Source organism: Oryx dammah, unplaced genomic scaffold (assembly GCF_014754425.2).
Source record: "Oryx dammah isolate SB20612 unplaced genomic scaffold, SCBI_Odam_1.1 HiC_scaffold_13, whole genome shotgun sequence".
Classification (NCBI taxonomy): Eukaryota; Metazoa; Chordata; class Mammalia; order Artiodactyla; family Bovidae; genus Oryx; species Oryx dammah.
In genome coordinates this window covers 5,992,437-6,014,264 of record NW_024070197.1, presented here as the reverse complement: position 1 = coordinate 6,014,264, position 21,828 = coordinate 5,992,437, and the positions used below count along the sequence as shown (strand labels likewise).

Below are 21,828 nucleotides of genomic sequence, written 5' to 3'. Positions count from 1 at the left end.
TGTGACAGGTGACCTGTGATCACACCGTGGATCCTTTCCCACTCATCTGGATGTTTGCTATTAGCACCTCATTCTCCACAATCCAGGGGTCTTCTTCCTTGTGCCACAAGAATGGAGATAACGTTCAGATCAGAAACAGAAGTAATCCCACATACTGTGGCTTCTTCCAGAATCCAACCTCTCTCTCTCTCTTTTTTAAACAAATATATCTGTTATTTTTAATACCTTGGTGTATTCATTTCGTTTGGCTTGGGTGAGTGTTCGTTGCTGCTTGGTCTTTTCTCCAAGTTCAGCAAGTAGGGGCTACGCTCCAGTCGCAGTGCTCATGCTCCTCACTTGCTGCAGCTTCTCCTGGGTGCACGGGCTTCAGTAGTTGTCCCATGTGGGCTCAGTAGTTGCAGCTTCCAGGCTCTAGAGTGCTGGCTCGTAGTTGAGGCACACAGGCATAGCTGCTCTGTGACATGTGGGATCTTCCCAGACCAAGGATCCAACCTGTGTCTCCTGCATTGGCAGGTGTAGAATGCAGCTCTTTCGTCAGCCAAGGAGTGAGGACACTACAAACTGACAGAAAAATACTTCTCAAACGAATTTACTCTCTGCCTCCTTCTGAATGCACAGGGAACAGTATAATATACAGTACAACATGCAGCAGGTATCCAGTTCCTACCTAAGAACTACTGAACCAAGAACACAGGGCTAGAAAGCAGGCAACTGGATATTTCACAGTTTGAAATCAGCTTTATAAACACTTGAGCTGTGGAGAAACTCCTTGTGCATCACACAGTGGGCAGGTCACCTGAAGGAAAGTCAAGTTTAAACTCCTGATACCAATCAGGAAGCTTTACATGTATGAGTCAACAAGCTTTAGAGCTTAGTCAAGAAAAACAGGATCTCAAAAGGTACAGAGGGAACGTGCAGAGGTACCCCAGGGCAGAGCCCTACTTCAGAGGGAAGTGATCGTCATCCACAGACAGCAGGTTCCTGAGGGTCTCCACCATCACGTCCTGGTACAAGGTTCTCTGGGCAGGGTCCAGACATTCCCACTCCTCAGGAGTGAAATCTAGGAACGCATCCTTGAAGCTCACATGTGCCTGAAATGAAAACACATTCCACCAAAGGGCCCTGAGGAGGATTCTTAGTTTCACACAAAATGAGAAGAAGTGAGAATGGTAAAGCTCAATTCAATTGAAGTAATATTCTGATAAGTCCATTAAAAGCTGCTTGAAGCAAACTGCTGGTCTCTAATTTAAAATTTCCTCTTTTTTCCTAAGATTATGACATCCTGCAATCAACATGAATTTGTCATGTATGTGGAAAATACATGAAAAATACACAAATTAAAACCAGCACTGGGTTGTCTATGCAGAAGTGTTACATTCAACACACTGAGTGACATAGTGTCACTATCTAGATGAGTTACAGCAACACTGGTGTCTTCAGAGATGACAAAGTCCACAGTGACTGTAAAAGAACACACATTGTCATGATGATGACATCATCACACTGACGACAGGTGTTTCAGCACGTCCTACACACTAAGTATTACTCTAAAGACTTCACACAGATGAACTTGTTATCAACAAAACAGCACGTTAGAGAAAGATCTCGTCCACCTTACTGGGGAGAAAAATCTTTCACTCTAAGAAATCGCTCAGATCAAACAGTTAAGAAATGAGGCAACAGCACCTGAGCTCAGGTGGTTGGGAGTGACAACTGAACCTAAAGAATCAACCAGTTAACTAGCAGAGAAGGAAAGTGCATCCACAGAGAGTTCCCTGAGAATACCTGAAACAAGTTCAAGGCAGCTGAAATACAATAGAACAGCATAAATGGTCACGATACAGGGTCACACCCTCTCCCATCGCAACCCTCACCACGTCAATCCTCTGACTACAGTTCACATCATTCATGTGATGATGCAGAAAAAACTTAACACCATGAAATACACTTAAGATACAACTGAAATGAGATGATGTTTTTGTAATAAAACCATGGAGTTACATATCCATACATTCATGCATGCATGTGTAAACACACAATTGATTGAAACAAGAAGAGTTATCTTTATTTTTTTTTCTTTCATTCTATAAAATTTCATTCAGCATCAGTTTTGTGCCTCAGACTTGAAATACAGCAGTGAACATGATGGAGCTTACAATCTAGCAGCCAGCCAATTTCATCCACAGTTTCAATGTCACTACTGAAGTAAGTGCTCTGACACAGGCCTGGTGTCAAGACAAGATTAAACAGAAAGTCTTAAGCTACATTGCGAAATCAGACAAGGTCTGTGTGAGGAAGAAACACTTAGGATTGGCAAGGTGGGAAACAGGAGTGTTGCAAGCAGAGAGAACAGCCTAAGTGCCAGCTCTGAGGCAGGAAGATATTTACTGAACAGAAAGTCAGCCAGTGTGACTGGGCCACAGGGAATGTACATGGGGTGATGCCAGGCAGAGGCTAATTTATGCAAGATCTATGGATTTAGGACTTTATTCCAAAAGCTACTGGAAGTCACTGAAGAATCTGCAAGAGGAAAGTTAGACGCTTAGATTTGTTTTTCAGAGCTCAATCTGCTCTGTGTGGAAGTTATTGTTTACCTGCTTACTCATGCCAGACTCTTTGCAACCCCACTGAGGGCAGCCCGCCAGCTCCTCTATCCATGGAATTCTCCAGGCAAGAATACTGAGTGGGTTCCCATTCTCTTCTTTATTTTACTTCTTCATTCACTAAGTTTGTCAACATTCTATTTCTTTTTCAAGCTCACTTATTTTGCTTATGTTGGGTCCTTGCTGTGAGTGGGCTTTCTCTAGTTTCAGCTGCAGTGCCCAGGCTTCTCCTTGCAGTGGCTTCTCTTGTTTTGGAGCACAGGCTCTAGAGAGTGCGGGCTTCCGTAGTAATGGCTCCTGGGCTCTAGGGCACAGGCTCCGTCGTTGTGGCCCTTGGGCTTAGCTGCTCTGAGGCATCTTCCGGGACCTGGGATGGAACCCGTGCACGCTACATTGGCAGGCACATTCTTAGCCACTGTACTACCAGGGAACTCCTCAACATTATCTTATTCTAGTTCAAAAATAATAAAAAGTAATACAAGCAGAAAATAACATACAGATTTCTTCCAATCTTTATGAAATACCTGCATTTAAAAATATGTGGGCCTCCCTATGGGTAAGTGGTAAAGAATCCACTGGGCAATGCAAGAGATGTGGGTTGTTGCCTGGTCAGAGATCCCACGTGCTGAGGGGCAACTAAGCCCAAGTGTCTCAATTTCTGAGCCAGAGCTGTAGAGCCCAGGAGGTGAATCTACTGAAGCCAGCGTGCTCTAGAGCCTGGGCTGCAAGACAGGAGAAGCCACCACAGTAAGAAGCTGCGCACCGCAACCAGAGAGTGGCCACCACTTGCCAGATCTAGGGAAAAGACAATGAGTCAGAGTATAGGAAATAAATATATTTTTAAAATCATAATGTGATTTTTATAATTAATTTTAGGTATGTACTTATGAACAACATCAAAAATTTATTATTTTATTCCACTAAGAAAATACTGAATCAAGATTAGTAAAGTTGGAGAATTCCCTCATGGTCCAGTGGTTAAGATCCCTCACTTCCACTGCAGGGTTTTAGGTTCGATCCCTACTCAGTGAACTAAGACCCTAGAAGCTGCATCATGTGGTCAAAAAAGAAAGAAAAAAAAATTAGTAAATCTGATATTACAGTTAGAATTAGATGGTCTAACAAAACACTCCTTAGCCCTGACATCTCTTTCTGAATGTTCTGTTCCAGTCCTAAACACTTAAGTTTTCAAGGAGGTGCTCATTTAGTTTTAAGTGTACTGTAAAAAGTCAGAATTGATTTCCCCTCATTGGCCTCTTTGCAAATTTTACTGTGTACTGTACATGTTAATACTTGAGGTCCACCTACAGCTTCTTTACCCTGGTAATCAGAGAGCAGACAGTGCATCCAGATGGACCCTCAGCAACCCCTGCTGCCCAACAGCACGGAGACCCCGTCTCCAACCTGTGGGTGAGAAGCCCTGCCCAGGACGGTGCCCAGGGGAGCCTCCTCACAAGGCCAGGTCACCAGGTCATGGGGAGACGGGATCTAAGTAGAGAAAACAGGCCCTGAGGAAAGGCCCCGGGTGAGTGTGGGTGTACAAGAGTCAGACAGGATATTTCAGAGTTAGACATGATTAGCGATTGCCCAGAGAAGGGCAATTTAGGAAGGACAGACTGAGAATCCACTGAGAATATGACCTTACCAGAGAAAGAGCCATGCCTGACTCCTGTTCTTTCCTTTCTGGGCTTCTTCATCCATGAGTCTTCACAGTTCTATCATGAAAGTGGAAAACATGCTGTTTAATGCTTAGGGTCAACACACCCCCTTCCTGAGCCCCAACCACACACAAGGAAGCCCTCACCATGAGGAACAGACAGTCCCCTGTGGCCACTGTCTCAGGAGGGACTCAGGACGGTCAACTCCCACACAGAGTCCAACATGAGACTTTCCCACACTTCCCGCGGATCACACTCCCCTCCTGGTGAGGCCTCCTGCACCCAGCAGCAGGGGGTACCTCCGCTCACCCCACGATCCCCTTCAGGTCACACAGCAGGCCCTGGTCCAGCCCCACTCAGAGCAGAGTGCCCTTCCCTCCCCCAGGGCCTGATCTCAGTGTCAGAAGTGGAGGCGAAGAGCCCTGGTGCTCAATACAGGATCCAGATCGGAATCATCTGCGGCTCTGTGCACATTCCTGGGGTGAAGCCCCACACGAGAACCTGAGGAGTCTGTCTGATGAGGGAGGGGTACAAAACATGCCCGGACCCCCAACACATAACTTTCAGTAACAGCATTGCAGATGGATTCTAAACCAGCTGGGCTATATAGCTCAAAACAGGTTCCAAATCTGGAAGAGCATCACGTAAGGCCTCAGTCTATTTGTAGCTAGACCCAGCACCTCAGTGTTTCGTACTGCAGCGTCTATTAAGTCTTTTATCTCAGTTATAGAGTTAATCTGGTTTTTAGTTTTGTTAGTATCATTTGGTCATAAGGGTGGCTTCTTTGTTGCTCAAGAATCAGAGTGGAGCCTAATTTAACTAGGAAGTCCCTTGAGTTAAAATAGAGGAGACAGGCACAGAAATCGATGTAGAAACCACTGGCCATTGTTAGAGCATGAAGGGGGTTCCTGGAAAGCAGGCCCTGTGTTGGTGCTGATGTTCCCATTGTGTATTTTTTATGGCTGTTAAAATTTCCAGGCCTTCAGGTTAAAATGGAAAGGACTGCACTGGTGTCTGAGGAATTCCATCCCGGCTCCTGCTTCAGTGACCCCTGGAGCTTCAGCACTAGTTATACACACGGTGCTGTAGGCAGAGCCACTTGTGACCTCGGGGCCCCTCAGTGTGGGGAAACCATCCAAGGCCGAGGGCCCCATGGATCTCAGGTGTCTGGGGCATTCCCTCCTCCTGTTCCCTGACTGTCTGTAAAAGGGCGAGTCCACCACAGTCTCTCCTCCAGTCCCCTTCTGTCCACACAGGGCATCCTGGGTTGGTCTGGGTACCTGTGGACCTTGTGGTTCACCACGGCCAGCTTGGTCTGAAAAGGCTGACTTCCCCTCTGGTGATCTCTGAGTGGACAAAGCTACAACCATCATTTCAGCCCTTTGTGTATTTATCTGGGAGCATTCAGCCTTTCCAACCATGTCCCTATTATTGAAAACTGAATAAGCCACTTGGAGCAAATAGCACATAGGGGTCTGAGGACCGGCACTTGCTTTTTGAATCTCGCTCCTGATGTCTGTGGCAGAGTGGGCTATGAAATGCATAGCCAAAAAGGCCTGTCCCTCGAGGGAGAAGGGATCCACACCCCTATGTATATATTTGGTCTATGCTCTGTCCTTATTGCTGTGTGGGCTTTTCTCAGCACGGGCTTCTCACTGCAGTGGCTTCTCTTGTTCCAGAGCACAGGCTCTAGGGCCTGGGCTTCGCTTCAGCTCCCAAGCTTAATTGCTCCATGACACATGGGATCTCCCTGGATCAGGGATAGAGCCCATGTGCCCTGCACTGGCATGTGAATTCTTTCCCAGTGAGCCGCCCGAAAAGCCCCTGCTATATTTTTTAAAGCTTCTATCAACCTCTCTTGAAATGCTTTCCGATTTTCATCTCACCCCTGTTGTACTACCTGCACTTTTTCATAACTGACACGTTTTACTGTAAGTGTTTTCATTACTTCTGTTAAACAATCATGTAGCCATGGACCTGCCTCAAGGACAGTGCAGTGCCCCCACCCCCCGCATGGCCCTGTTCGGCTTGGGCTGACACTGGGTAGGCACAGACAGGCTAGCTGCCTGTGGGAGTGTAAACTCTGCAAATCTCCCTTTAGATGAGATCAAAAGATCTCATTAACTGGGTAAACTCCATCTTGGAAAGTTCAGTTCTCAGAAAAATGTATCAATTTATCTTCTGCTGACTTATGGACAAGGAGATGGACAAGGAGAAAGATGGAGAAAGAAGGACATGGAGAAAGGGGCTTCTCACAGAGGCGGAGCCATGGGGCAGTTGGTCCGTAACTTACATGCTGCAGGTGCTGTCTGGGCTGAGATTTGGCCCTTGGGTAACTCCAGGTACAGAGAAGGAGCTCCTGAATATAGTGGGCAGTCTCCTCACCCTTGGGTGCCCTTGACTCTGGGCTAGTGGCCTTGGCTGGAGCAGCAGCTGAGACAGTCCTTGCCATTCCCATCCCTCGAGCAGTCGTTAGCTATCCAGAAGTTATGTTCCTATGTTGCACTTCACTGTGCAGTTTAATCAGGACTTGTGCTTACAGTTTAAGATGTTATCCCTTCCGAGTAGTCTCTCAGCCAGGTGTTAATGGCTGAGAAACTGTCCCAAAGGAATAGTACAGAGTGTGTGTCCAGTGGCATTGATAGGGAGCTTTCAGGAACTGGTCTGGTTGCAAATTGGAAGTAAAGGGTCATGGGAGGAGGGTATTTTCTAGAAGCTCATTCCCTTCAGTATCCTTGTGCAGGATGTTCAGAATACCTCATAAGAGGCATTTATATAGGGTGAACACAGTCCTTTAAATGATTTTTTTTTCTAGAACATATAATCCCCTGGTTATAGGTTAGAGTGCAAAAGTAGGAAGTCAAACACCTCGAGTAACAGGCATATTTGGCCTTGGAATGTGGAATGAAGCAGGGCAAAGACTAATCGAGTTTTGCCAGGAAAATGCACTGGTCATAGCAAACACCCTCTTCCAACAACACAAGAGAAGACTCTACACATGGACATCACCAGATGGTCAACACCGAAATCAGACTGACTATATTCTTTGCAGACAAAGATGGAGAAGCTCTATACAGTCACCAAAAACAAGACCAGGAGCTGACTGTGGATCAGATCATGAACTCCTTGTTTATCAAATTCAGACTTAAATTGAAGAAAGTAGGGAAAACCGCTAGACCATTCAGTTCAGTTCAGTTCAGTCGCTCAGTCACGTCCGACTCTTTGCAACCCCATGACTCGCAGCACGCCAGGCCTCCCTGTATATCACCAACTCCCGGAGTTCACTCAGACTCACGTCCATCGAGTCCGTGATGCCATCCAGCCATCTCATCCTCTGTCCTCCCCTTCTTTTCCTGCCCCCAATCCCTCCCAGCATCACAGGCTTTTCCAATGAATCAACTCTTCGCATGAGGTGGCCAAAGTACTGGAGTTTCAGCTTTAGCATCATTCCTTCCAGAGAAATGCCAGGGCTGATCTCCTTCAGAATGGGCTGGTTGGATCTCCTTGCAGTCCAAGGGACTCTCAAGAGTTTTCTCCAACACCACAGTTCAAAAGCATCAATTCTTTGACGCTCAGCCTTCTTCACAGTCCAACTCTCACATCCATATGTGACTGCCGGAAAACCCATAGCCTTGACTAGACGGACCTTAGTCAGCAAAGTAATGTCTCTGCTTTTGAATATGCTGTCTCAGTTGGTCATAACTTTCCTTCCAAGGAGTAAGCGTCTTTTAATTTCATGGCTGCAGTCACCATCTGCAGTAATTTTGGAGCCCCCCAAAATAAAGTCTGACACTTTCCACTGTTTCCCCATCTATTTCCCATGAAGTGATGGGACCAGATGCCATGATCTTCATTTTCTGAATGTTGAGCTTTAAGCCAACTTTTTCACTCTCCTCTTTCACTTTCATCAAGAAGCTTTTTAGTTCCTCTTCACTTTCTGTCAAAAGGGTGGTGTCATCTGCATATCTGAGGTTATTGATATTTCTCCCAGCAATCTTGATTCCAGCTTGTGTTTCTTCCAGTCCAGTGTTTCTCATGATGTACTCTGCATAGAAGTTAAATAAGCAGGCTGGCAATATACAGCCTTGACGTCCTCCTTTTCCTATTTGGAACCAGTCTGTTGTTCCATGTCCAGTTCTAACTGTTGCTTCCTGACCTGCATACAGATTTCTCAAGAGACAGGTCACATGGTCTGGTATTCCCATCTCTCTCAGAATCTCCACAGTTTATTGTGATCCACACAGTCAAAGGCTTTGGCATAGTTAATAAAGCAGAAATAGATGTTTTTCTGGAACTCTCTTGCTTTTTCAATGATCCAGAGGATGTTGGCAATTTGATCTCTGGTTCCTCTGCCTTTTCTGAGACCAGCTTGAACATCAGGGAGTTCACAGTTCATGTATTGCTGAAGTCTGGCTTGGAGAATTTTGAGCATTAGTTTACTAGCATGTGAGATGAGTGCAATTGTGTGGTAGTTTGAGCATTCTTTGGCATTGCCTTTCTTGGGATTGGAATGAAAACTGACCTATTCCAGTCCTGTGGCCACTGCTGAGTTTTCAAATTTGCTGGCATATTGAGTGCAGCACTTTCAGAGCATCATCTTTCAGGATTTGAAATAGCTCAACTGGAATGCCATCACCTCCACTAGCTTTGTTCGTAGTGATGCTTTCTAAGGCCCACTTGAATTCACATTCTAGGACAAAATTAATCTTATGATGATTCTTCTGATGCTTTCTTTGACACTAAAGCCAACAATACTTTTTTTGATGACAATGTTAAGCCCCTAACACACACTCATATTTATGAAAACAGATGATCCACTCATTCTCTTTACGATGAAGGCTTTCTGATTTACCAGATTTGTAATCTCAAGTCTCTGAGCCCGATGATATTTTTGCCTTTCCTGTGTTAGGAAATGTTTGTGCTCAAGGGCAACTAATATTGCAATATGAAGGCATTGATTTCTCTCACATGCAAGAGATGAAAAAAGGCTGTAACTGTTTATGGCCTCATTCACCATTTACTAAAGAACTTCTAAATGCTGTGGCATCTTCTATTGGAAATTTTATTCCTTATGTTTGGCGAATTTTAAGAAAAGCTCTTCTTAAGCCACAAAAATATCTTCAATGGATAATGTGGTTTCATGATGTGACCCGACATCATGACAATTCTAACGCTCGAGCTGGCACTCCTCAAAATCAAATTACTTTTAAAATAACAGGTGCCGGGCAATTTGATTCAGTGAAAGCTCAGATACAATGCCCTCCTTTGTTCCATGAACAATTGAAAGAAGTTGCCCTTGAAGCTTGGGATCGAATTACTCCTCAAGGGGAACCTAAAAGTAACTACACAAAGATATTACAAGGGCCTAATGAAGCCTATGCTGATTTTTTTAACTAGACTGGGAGTTGCTATCTCCCATAATGTTGTCGGAGAAGAGAGAAGAGTGCAATTAGAAAAACTGCTTCCATATGAGAATGTGAATCAGGAGTGTCAAAGAGCCATTGCTCCAATTCGTGAGACCAGGAATGTTACTGATTATTTGAAGGATTGTCGCAACTTAGGATCAGAAACTCAGACAAGGCAAATGTTAGCTGAAGCAATGGTTGCTTCCTTTAAAAAGGGGGATGAAGGATGTTTTGTTTGTGGAGATAAGAGCCATTTAAAAAACGATTGCCCTAAAAAAAACACAGAAAAAAATTAAAACTACTAAAAAACCTCCAGGAGTCTGCCTTCAATGTCATAAAGGGGTACATTGGGCTAAAAAAAAAATCAATCTAAGTGTGATGTTTAAGGGAACCCTATTTTGGGAAACTCAAAGATGGGGACTCCCCGGGCCCCCATCAACAAAAACCAGGGGCAAACTCCATCTTTTCCCTCAAACCTTCAACATCCAGCAATGCTGCCGTCAATATACCAGCCCTAAATGATTTTCTTCTTTTTCTTCAAGCAGTCCCTTCTAGAACACCTACCGGACTTTATGGACCCCTACCCCCACAAACCTTCAGCCTTATACTTCGCCAATCTAGTCTGACTTCTAAAGAAATTACTATTCACCCTGAAATAATTGATTCAGTTTATGAGAAAAACATTCAAATTATGATGTCACCTCAGATACTATGACAATTCAAAAAGGGGGACAAAATTGCCCAATTACTTCTTTTACATTTCTGTTAACTCCTCTAATGGTATACAGAAAGGTGGAATTGGTAGTACAGATCAAAAGCAATCCTTATGGACAATGATAGTATCTGAATATGCATGACCAAATATCAATGTCAAAATTAATGGAAAAGATTTTCTGGTCTTCTTGATACTGGATCTGATATTACCATTATTTTCAAATATTTATGGCCCAAATCTTGGCCTATACAGAGAATTTCTTGCCAAACTGCAGGAATTTCTCAAACCAAAATACAAGAGATTTACCAACATGTCCAAATATATCCATATGAGGGACCAGTAGGCTAGCCTACAACATTACAACCTTATATGATAGAAGCACTCCTTCATTTAATAGGAAGAGATTTACTTATGCAATGGCAAACTCAAATATATATTCCACATTATTCCTAGGGGCCACTACTCATTTAACAAACAATACAATTATTAAAATAACTTGGAAAAATGATGAATCTATTTAGACAGAGCAGTGGCCCCTTACAAAAGAGAAATTAGAGGCTGCTGATGTCTGTCTAGTCAAGGCTGTTTTTCCAGTAGTCATGTATGGATGTGAGAGTTGGACTGTGAAGAAAGCTGAGCATCGAAGAATTGATGCTTTTGAACTGTGGTGTTGGAGAAGACTCTTGAGAGTCCCTTGGACTGCAAGGAGATCTAACCAGTCCATTCTAAAGGAGATTGGTCCTGGGTGTTCTTTGGAAGGACTGATGCTAAAGCTGAAACTCCAGTACTTTGGCCACCTCATGCGAAGAGTTGACTCACTGGAAAAGACTCTGATGCTGGGAGGGATTGGGGGCAGGAGGAGAAGGAGACAACAGAGGATGAGATGGCTGGATGGCATCAACAACTCGATGGCCATGAATTTGGGTGAACTCCGGGAGTTGGTGATGGACAGGGAGGCCTGGCGTGCTGCAATTCATGGGGTCTCAAAGAGTCGGACACGACTGAGCGACTAAACTGAACTGAAGTGATACATTCCACATTTTTCCTAGGGGTCACTGCTCATTTAACAAACAAAGCAATGATTAAAATAACTTGGAAGAATGACGAGCCTATTTGGACAGAACAATGGCCCCTTACGAAGGAAAAATTACCAGCTACCAAAGAACTTATAGACACACAATTAGAATTAAAACATATTGAGGAATCTTACTCTCTTTGGAACTCTGCTATTTTTGTTATAAAAAGGAAATCTAACAAATGACATCTCTTAACAAACCTTAGAAAAGTTAACGCATCTATGAAACCCATGGGTCCACTACAACCAGGGATCCCATCACGTACTACTATTCCTCAAAATTGGCACATTATTATTACTGATTTAGAAGATTGCTTTTTAAATATACCTTTACACCCTTTAGACTGAGAGAGATTCACTTTCTCTCTCCTGCCGGGAGCCAGCACGGGATATCCCATCCATGACAAGCTCATGTGGACGAGAACTGTTAAGCAAGGCTTCAGGATTCGAGGGGCTCCCTAAACCAGCTTGAGCATCTACTCCAAAACCAGAATCTGTCTGTCTTACAATTTTGTGCCTTTCACCAACTCTCCTGACATACAGGTGGCTATCCCCAACCACTTATCTCTGGAAAAATCAACTTAGGGCTCTAGCTAATAAGTCTCCTGGACATGAGAGGAATATTTCAAATCAAACCCCCTATGTTAGCATTCTAGCCTGCTTGGCAGGTTTATCCAGACTCTTGCAGCTACACATATGATTGTTCACAGCCTCCCAACTGTGAGAGGCACGGGAAGCCTAAAACATAGCCTTTCAAAGAGTTAAAAACTATTAGAGTAATGCTGGTGTAGGATTTCATTATCGGGCCAATGCTTGTTGGTAAGTTCCCATATCTCTTATCCACTGTGCACCTGGGAGTGCATTAGTTAACATAGTTGGAATGTAAGAAACACAAGTGTAGCTTTGGAATTAACCATATCAGACTTTTGAGCTAACTGGTTCTTTCTTTCTTGTAACTTACTGCACCTTTGCTCCATGAGAAATGTAACTCTCTTTAACATTTTCTGAGGCTGACATAGATTAGAAATACAGAGAAAAAACATTTCAAGGGAAAATAAGTTTTCTGGTTGAGCAGCCTTTATCAAAAGAGGGTCATAAAATGTTCACAGGCCTCCAAGGCCAGAAGATAATATACACAATATTGTTTATGGGAAAGTTATGCAGAAGAAATCCTCGTTTTGATAAAGACAAAACAGATGTAATGTTTGGGCTAACTCTGTGTGACTTTGCATCTTTCATTTCCCTCTATGTACAAGTTAAGGTATAAAAGTCCCTTTTAAAAATAAAAATAATGGGCCTCGCTCACCGAAGAAGCTTGGTCACCCCATGTTTTTCTTTTTTTCTCTCTCCCTGTCTTTTTCAGGCTGATCCCTTGGAACACAGAGGCTCTCTGCGTTCACTTTCCTGCCTGGGCTTTTAAGACTTTATTAGCTTTCTGTGTAAACCAAGGAATATCAGCCTCTTTTTCTCCTCTATTTGCTTATCTACAACATTCTTTCCTTCTCTCTCTCTAAATCATTCGCCGACGCCGTTTCTCCTTCGGGTTTCCCTGGATCCTGCAAGGACTTATCCTGGCACTCTCCCTTTTCCTAATCACATTGGGCCTCATAAGAGATTTCAATAGACTGTGTTACCTCAATGTATACTTAACAGTCCTACTATTTGTCAAAATTTTGTAGCCAAGGCTTTACATCCAATGTGACAGCAATTCCCTCATGCATGTATCATTAATAATATACTGTAACTACAAAAAGAAGAAGTGATATTTTTGACACTAAATGGCCATGATATTCTTTAGACTCCAGAAAAAAATGATTAAAATAAAATCTTTTTTCAAATTGCAAAACCAGTTCTTCTTACATGTGGTTAGGAAAAGGTTAATGTTAAAATACTTTTTTGGAGCTCCAATTCTGCCTGGGAAACAAAAACAGGCTTAAGAAAAAACCTAAAGTTAACTCTTATCATGTTCTTGGGATACACAGTCCACTCTATCTGGGATTCCAGCCATAAACAAATTGGTGGAACTCAGAAAAAAAAAAAAAAATATATATATATATATATATATATAAGATATTTAAAATTTGAAGCGGAAAACTATATCTGTCTATCTAAAATTATCTATGTCTCAATGTATGTCTTTGTTTTTGGATAATATGAAATTAATGAGCTCTACTTAAATTCAAGTTCATGTGAACTGAAAAATATTCAATATTAAATATAATGTTTATTTACATTAAAATATAATTGTTTGCTAATCTAATTAAGACGTGTTAAATCATCATTATATAATACTTTTATTGTGCCTAGATTTAAGGTAAACTAAGTTTGTCAACAAAAAGTAACTCTTTATATATATATTTATATATATATATATAAAAAGGATATGAAAACTTTTAGAGAAACTCTAATAAAAATAATTATATTTTCAAAATGTCTATCTAAAATAATCTCTTAGGATTGGAGTAACTTAAATTCGTAAAATTGTACTAAACGAAATAATAAAAGTTTATTAAATAGCGAGGTCATTTCCAAATAAAGATTTTAAAACATTAATTACTGAACACTAACTTCCTCTTACAAAAAGTTTTTCTTACAGAAAAACTAAAGAGATTTTAGACTATTAATAAATATATAGAGAAATATATATTTATATAAAAATAAATATATAAGAAATATATTTGCCAATCTATAAAATGCTAATATACAAGACACTTCATATTTGCTAAAGAAAAGATGTATGCTTTTAATAAAAAGATATAAGAAATGGCTAATAAAATGATGAATACAAACATATAAAAAAGGTTTCTGACAAATGAAAGAGAACTTTATGGCAAATAGATGTAACTCATTGCTCTGAACTTTCTTTCTCTTCCTTCTTACATGTCTCAATAGATACAAATTCTTCTTTTATATGGGCCACACCTCTCTGAGGTGAAATACACGACATGATATAATCCACCTGTTAGCTTACTTTGCAATAATCAGAACACCTAATTCTATAAAAACAGACATTGGCCCTGCCTATATTTCTAAGCAGTTCAAACAGTTTTTACATTCATTCTCTATTAAACAGATTACAGACATTTCTTATAATCCACAAACACAAGACATAGTTAATCAAACACATCACACACTGAAACTGCAAATAAAAAATTAAATAAGGGGGAATACACAGGAACACTTTGTCTTCCTTATCCAGAACAGACTTTACTAGATTCCAATGCAATATATTCTTTAAACCTTAGTTATATAGCTTTATTTAATTTTTTTTTTAACTTACTGCAAGGAGATATGGAGAAGGCAATGGCACCCTACTCCAGTACTCTTGCCTGGAAAATGCCATGGACGGAGGAGCCTGGTAGGCTGCAGTCCATGGGGTCGACAAGAGTCGGACACGACTGAGTGACTTCACTTTCACTTTTGACTTTCATGCATTGGAGAAGGAAATGGCAACCCACTCTGGTGTTCTTGCCTGGAGAATCCCAGGGATGGGGGAGCCTGGTGGGCTGCTGTCTATGGGGTCACACAGAGTTGGACACAACTGAAGAGACTTAGCAGCAGCAGCAGCAGCAGCAAGGAGATATCTTGACATGAGCAGAAAAACATTTCGAGAAATTGAAGGACTCTTCTCTTCCTCTTCCCATTTGGTACCAAGACAGGTTGAATAAACAATGGAAATCTGGGAAATTAATCTTATAGGGAAAGGGGTATGCTTGTATTTCCCCAGATGGATCCAACGAACTCACATGGCTTCCTCTTTGGAAGAGCCAACCCAAGGGGGGCACCGGCCTTCAACATAGAGGCAAGACAACAATAACCCCAGGAGGAAGAAATTCCAATACAGACCATGGCAGCTCTAAAGATCTCCAGAAAGCACTGCCCTCAGTGGCATCAACCTTATGATCTCCCCTCTTGGCGACAGATAAAAACCCTTACTCATCAAGCTGAAAATCCGGTTTCTCGAGAATGCCTCGGAGTCCTGAAAATATTTTTTTGCCCTGTTTGCTTTGCTTGCTTGCGCCTCCCCCCGACCCCCACCCCAGCCCCCTGCGCCCGCTCGCCCGCTCAAGCTGAACTAATCAATCACACTTACTGGGCTTACATACAAAAGCCCCCTTTACTTCAGGTTGTAGAATGGACGGAGAAAGGACCAATCATATTAACCGATGACTCCATACATATGCCTTCTCCCTGGAGCCTTAAAGGGCCATCACACCCTGAAGAAGAAGGGAAACTAATTAATATCTTTTTAGGTTATGAAGTCCTTCCTTTGTGTATGGGCCCAGCAAAATTATGCATAAACGTTAGCGGACAAACTTGGGCTTTTGCCCTGCCTCCAAAAGAGGACTTTCAGACATTGCTTAGATTATTTACTGCCCTTTTTGTCCGTGAACCATGTTTATCCTAGTGAAACTTCAGGGAAAGAACAAAGAACACTATGCAAAGGGTTTACTAATAAGAACTTTAAATATATTCCGGTTCATTGAGACAAATATCAGGCCAAATCAGGAAAATTAATGTTTGTGGCTAATCATACAATTGTCAATTGGGGACCCCATGGTATGTGGTTATCTAACTGCTCAGATGATATTAACAGTACTGTATGTGATTATGCTACTCAAGTAGCATAGAAGGTTAGTAGCACTATAATGGGACATTACCATGAGAAAGGACTCCTTGGCTGGCTTGATGGTGGAATGGCACCCACCTCGTCCTCGAATCGTCCTCGATAAAGAGATTGGGCCTGAACAGTGGGACACCTGGAAACTTGCTGCGAGCACGGAAGAACTTGGGACTTGGACTGGACAGTTCACAGGGACCAATTGTAGTCATAGAGACTATTTCTTTCATTATAATCAATTCTATTTCATACAAGCTTGTGTTCCCCTTCCTTTTGTTCTAGCTATAGGAAGTTTACAATTCAACAAGACTTTACGTTTTGTTACTTGTATAAATTGCAAATTATATACATGTCTTAACTCTTCTGTTTCCTTAAGAAATGAATCCTTTTTTATTCTTCGATCTCGACGTAGTCTGTGGTTACCAATAAATCTCCAGCGGCCCTGGGAAGAAGGTCCCATGGCTGGACTTGCTTCCCGGTTACTTATTAAGCTGCTCCAGTGATCTAAACGATTCATTGGATGGGTGATTCTTGGCATTTTGGGATTAATAGCTATTTGCACCACTGCTGCCGTCACTGGCATTGCTTTACAAACCTCAATTCAAACACATAACTTTATCCAAAATTGGACTAAAGATGCTCATACTATGTGGGCCACTCAGGCTCAGATAGATGAGGATATTCAAGATGAAATACAGGAACTAAAAAGAGTCATCAAATGGGCTGGAGATCAATTAATAGATGTACAAAAACAGGTGATGCTAAAATGTGATTGGAATTCTACTCAATTTTGTGTTACTCCTGTTCAATTCAATAATAATACCTACAACTGGGAACAAATCAAATTTCATTTACCAAATAAACATGATAATTCCTCTCTGAATGTACAATTATTACAAAAAGAAATCTTTGAAACCTTTTAAAAAAATCTGCCCTCTTCCACAAATTTGGAAACTTTAGCTGAACAACTAGCTGATCAATTATCTGGGTTAGACCCACGCGGATGGTTTCAAAGCGTTACTCACAGCACTGGGTCTGGAACTGTAATTTTGGTGATCGTCTTGACAATTATATTTGTCATTCACCACTGCCTTCATGAAAAAATTGTTAAAACTAAACAAACTCAAATGGTCAGAACCCTTTTTACAAATATTATAAATAAGGGGGAATTGTCAGGGAATGTTTAACAGGAGGATTCCTATGTGCTGTTCCTCGTAAATCCTGTTCCTTATCAGTTTCTGTTGTCAGAAACCAGTGGAGCAGCACGCCGCTCCCAGGACTGAGGTCATAGCATGAGACAGGCTTGAAACGACTTCAGTAAACATTCTCCTTGTGACAAAACTGCTTAGTCTCGAACCTCTTAAGATATGGATTGTCTCCTGAACTTGTGACCATTATGAATCCCTTGGTAATGGTTGTTGTACATTTGGTTTTCTGATCTTTATCATTATCAAAAGAAATTTCTTGTACAACAGCCTATATATACTCACAGAAAGATCATTAAAGCATCTTTGCTCCATCAGAGCTTGGGTTCCCATGTCTTTCACTTTCTTATCGTCGACTCCGGACCACCAGGTTCCGGTCCATTAAAGGACCCTGACTGATTCTAACACAATATATTCCTTAATCCTATAACTATTGTTAATACAGCTTTGTTTAAATTTTTTAAACTTGCCACAAGGGGATATTTTGACGAAGCAGAAAAACTTTTTGATGCATTGAAGGATACCTCCCTTCCTCTGCCCATTTGGTATCAAGACAGGCTAACTAAACAATGGAAATCTGGAAAATTAATATTTCAGGGAAAGAGGTATGCTTGTATTTCTCCAGATGGACCCAACGAAGTCAGTTGGCTCCCTCTTCGGAAGATCCACCCCAGGGGAGCCACCAGCATTCAAGATAGAGAAGAAACGGTGAAATCCCCAGGAGGAGGAGTTTCCAGTACAAGCCATGGCGACTTTAAAAATTTCCAAGAAACGCCACAATCAAGGTCATCAACCTTATGATCTCCCAACCTGGGGACAGATAAAAACCCTTACTAATCAAGCTGAAAATCTGGTTTCTCAACAGGGAATGCCTCGGAATCCTGAAAATATTTTTTGTCACTATGCTTGCTTTTGCTTCCCCTGCTCAGGCTGACTTGATTAATCACACTTATTAGCCTTATATACCTAACCCCCCTTTACTGCAGGTTGTACAAAGGACAGATATAGGACCGGTTGTATCCACTAATGACTCAGTACATATGCCTCCTCCTTGGAGCTTGGAGGGGCCCTCTCATCCTGAGGATGAAGGAAGATTGATTCACATTTCTCTAGGCTATAAAATCCTTCCTTTATGCATGGGCCCAGCAGAATTATGTATTAATGTTAGTCGACAAACGTGGGCTTTCATCCTGCCTCCAAAAAAGAACTTCCACACATTGTTTAGACTGTTTACTGGCCTGTCCTTTTATGAGAACCACCATGTCAATACTACCAGCACTGTAGGACAAGGACAAAAGTTCGAATGTAAGGGGTTTACTTCTAAGGATTTTAAATATACTCCTGTTTATTGAGATATATATCAAGCTAAGTCACGGAAATTAATGTTTGTGGCCAATTACACCATTGTTGATTGGGGACCCTATGGTATGTGGTTATCGAACTGCTCAGATGATGTTAACACTACTATGTGTGGTTACTCAAGTAACAGGGAACACTTCCATGATAAACGACTCCTTGGCTGGCTTGATGGTGGAATGGCACCTCCTCGCCCTCAACTTGTCCTCAAAAAACAAACTGGGCCTGAACAATGGGACATCTGGAAACGTGCTACAAATGCTGAAAAACTTGGAACTTGGACTGGATATTTCACAGGGACCAGTCATGGTCATAGTTACTCCTTCCATTATAATCATTCGTATTTTATACAAGCTTGTGTTCCCCTTCCTTTTGTTATTACCATAGGAAACTTAAAATTTAATAAGACTTTACGTTCTGTGACTTGTATAGATTGCAAATTGTATACTTGACTTAATTTCTCTATTTGTCTAAAAAAATGAATCTCTTTTGATTCTTCGACCTTGACGTAGTCTGTGGTTGCCAGTAGATCTCCAACGACCCTGGAAAGAGGGTCCCATGGCAAGACTTACCTTCCAGTTATTCACTAAATTACTCTGATGATCTGAGTGATTAATTAGATGCTTGATTCTTGGCATTTTGGGGTTAAAAGCCATTTGCACCACTGCCGCTGTCGCAGACACTGCTTTACAAACTTCAATTCAAACACAAAACCTTATGGGTCACTCAGGTTCAGAGAGATGCAAAAGTTCAAGATAAAATTCAGGAATTAAAAACAGCCATCCAATGGGTTGGAGATCAATTAATAGATTTACAAAAACAAGTATTAAATTGGATTGGAATTCTACTCAATTTTGTATCACTTCTCTTCGGTTCAACCATAGTGCTTACAATTGGGAAAAAGTCAAATTTCATTTGGAAGATATGCATAATAATGCTTCCTTAAATGTACAATTGTTGCAAAAGGAAATCCTTGAAACCTTTTCTAAGAGTCTACCCTCTTCCAACAATTTGGAAACCTTAGCTGAACAGCTAGCTGATCAATTATCTGGGCTAGACCCTCAAAGATGGTTTCAAGGCATTACACATAATATTGGATCTGGAACTATAATGCTGATAATTATCCTGGTGATTATATTTGTAATATACTGATGTTTTTCAACTAAAATTGTTCAAACTAAACAAATTCACTTGGTCAGGGCCTTTTTCACAAAAGTATCTAGAGTCATCCCCAATTACGAAAAAGTAAAAAAGGGGGAACTGTCAGGAGATATTCAACTTTAAAAGATCCAACCTGATATTTTCTTCTTTTGTGTGCTGTTTCTCAAGGACTCTATTCCTTATCAGTTCCTGGAAAAAGGAACAAGCAAAGCTGCATGCAGTTCTCAGGACTGAAATGATGAGAAAGGGCATCTGCCTGGATTCCTTTCAGTGACTCCCTTCAGTGACCTTTTACTTGAAGGTAATCTATTCAGTTATGCCCCTCTTTCTCAGGATATGGAATGCTTTCTGGCCCTTTCAAGATTGTTATTTGCTTGGCTTTATTTTTCCTCAATTTTTTTTTACTGCCTAAAGCTGCCTTGTATGAAGATATATAAACATGTGTTTCTGCAAATAAAGCACCCTTGTTTCACTCGAGACTTGGGTCCCCTGCTTCCTTCTTCTCATCGACTCCAGTCCCCAGGTCCCAGTCTACAAAGACTGTGACAGCTCTGTCTTCAATTTCCACAAATAAGAGTGACTCTTCTTTAATCACACATACAACAGTTAGTTCTATCCAATGGAGAATATGACCCTATTCCTATGCATTGTTCCTAGCACACCATCAGTCCCTGGTAACTGTCCCTCTCCTTCTACGAAAAGCCCAGGCCTTTTAACATCTTGCCTACTCTGTTCAAGGTCAGTTGGTAGAACGTTATGTTTTATAACAGGCTGGACTATGTACGGAAGGGCTTCCTGATCCTACTGACCGTGATGAGTCATGTTCTAGTTTTACATTATTTTCCACCCTCCCTGTTGCTAATTCATAAACACTATTAAATTTCGTAATTGAGGCTGTGTGTTTTTCAAGGAAACACGGATGTGAGTGAATCGTATCTAATGAAGTCGGTCCCTTCATCTCACTGATTCCTTCCCATAGAACATCATGAAACGCATGTAGCAAATGCATTTGATCAATGTATTACCAAAGCCAAGCTCTTAGAGCTCACCACATAACAGGCCAATAAACTGAGAGACTACTTGTTGGGCAAGAAATAGTGACTTTATTCAGAAAGCCAGGAGACCAAAAAGATAGTGGATTACTCTCCCAAAGAATCATCTTTGCTGAGTTAGAATCCGGGTTTCTTTTACACGAAAAGATCTCTATAGCTTCTCTTCAAATATGGACTTACTGCAATTGCTGAGTACCTGAACTAAAGTCATCAGAGAATACATATAGTGAAAAAGGTAAAGGATTTGCCACAACCACTGAGTCTGGGAAGTATGGCTCCACTATGTTCCTATCTTGTGACTTTTGGGTAAGATCCTTGCCACACACATTACATTGCTGTGTGTTTTCTCCAGGATAAATACTCTGGTACTACTGGTGAGATGTGAGGATAGGGTTATTATTATTTTTTTAAAAAATCTGTGAAAGTGGTGAGGAGTCTTTCTAGAATGAATTCATGTTCTAAAGACCTGACTAATAAATACATATATATATGGCTTCTATCCAGTATGAATGTTCTCATGAAGCCTAAGATGTTGCCACACTCATGATATTTGTATGGTTTCTCAGTAGTATGAATTCTCTGAGCAACAGTAGGGTATGAATTTTGAACTTTGAATTTTGAAGACTTCTACCATATACCACATTCACATGAGTTTCTCTCATGTATGGATTTTCTGATGTTTAGTGAGTGCTGAGACCTGAGAAAAGGATTTTCCACACTCAAAATATTTTAAAGGTTTCTCTATATGTATTCTCCGATGTCTTTTAAGGTGTGAATTTTGACTGAAGAACTTGCCACACTCATTACATCTGAAAGGTCTTTCTCCAGTATGAATTCTCCAGTGAAGTTGAAGATGTGGTTTTTGACCGAAGACTTTTCCACACTCATCACATTTGTAAGGTTTCTCACCAGTATGAACTGTCTGATGCGTTAAAAGGGTTGACTTTACACGAAAGGCCTTGCCACACTCATCACAT

General features: G+C 41.4%; 1 protein-coding gene across 1 annotated transcript in view; it reads right to left on the bottom strand.

The window, feature by feature from the left end:
* Positions 1-938: 938 nt before the first annotated feature.
* Positions 939-21,828, bottom strand: part of LOC120873054 (zinc finger protein 665-like) — a 21,907-nt gene continuing 1,017 nt past the window's right edge. Inside the window, exons 3-5 of the mRNA XM_040253800.1 lie at positions 2,157-2,225; positions 1,376-1,461; positions 939-1,091 (exon numbers count right to left, since the gene is read on the bottom strand). Of these exons, the coding sequence (XP_040109734.1) occupies positions 939-1,091; positions 1,376-1,461; positions 2,157-2,225 (308 nt within the window). The remainder of the gene's footprint in view (positions 1,092-1,375; positions 1,462-2,156; positions 2,226-21,828) is intronic.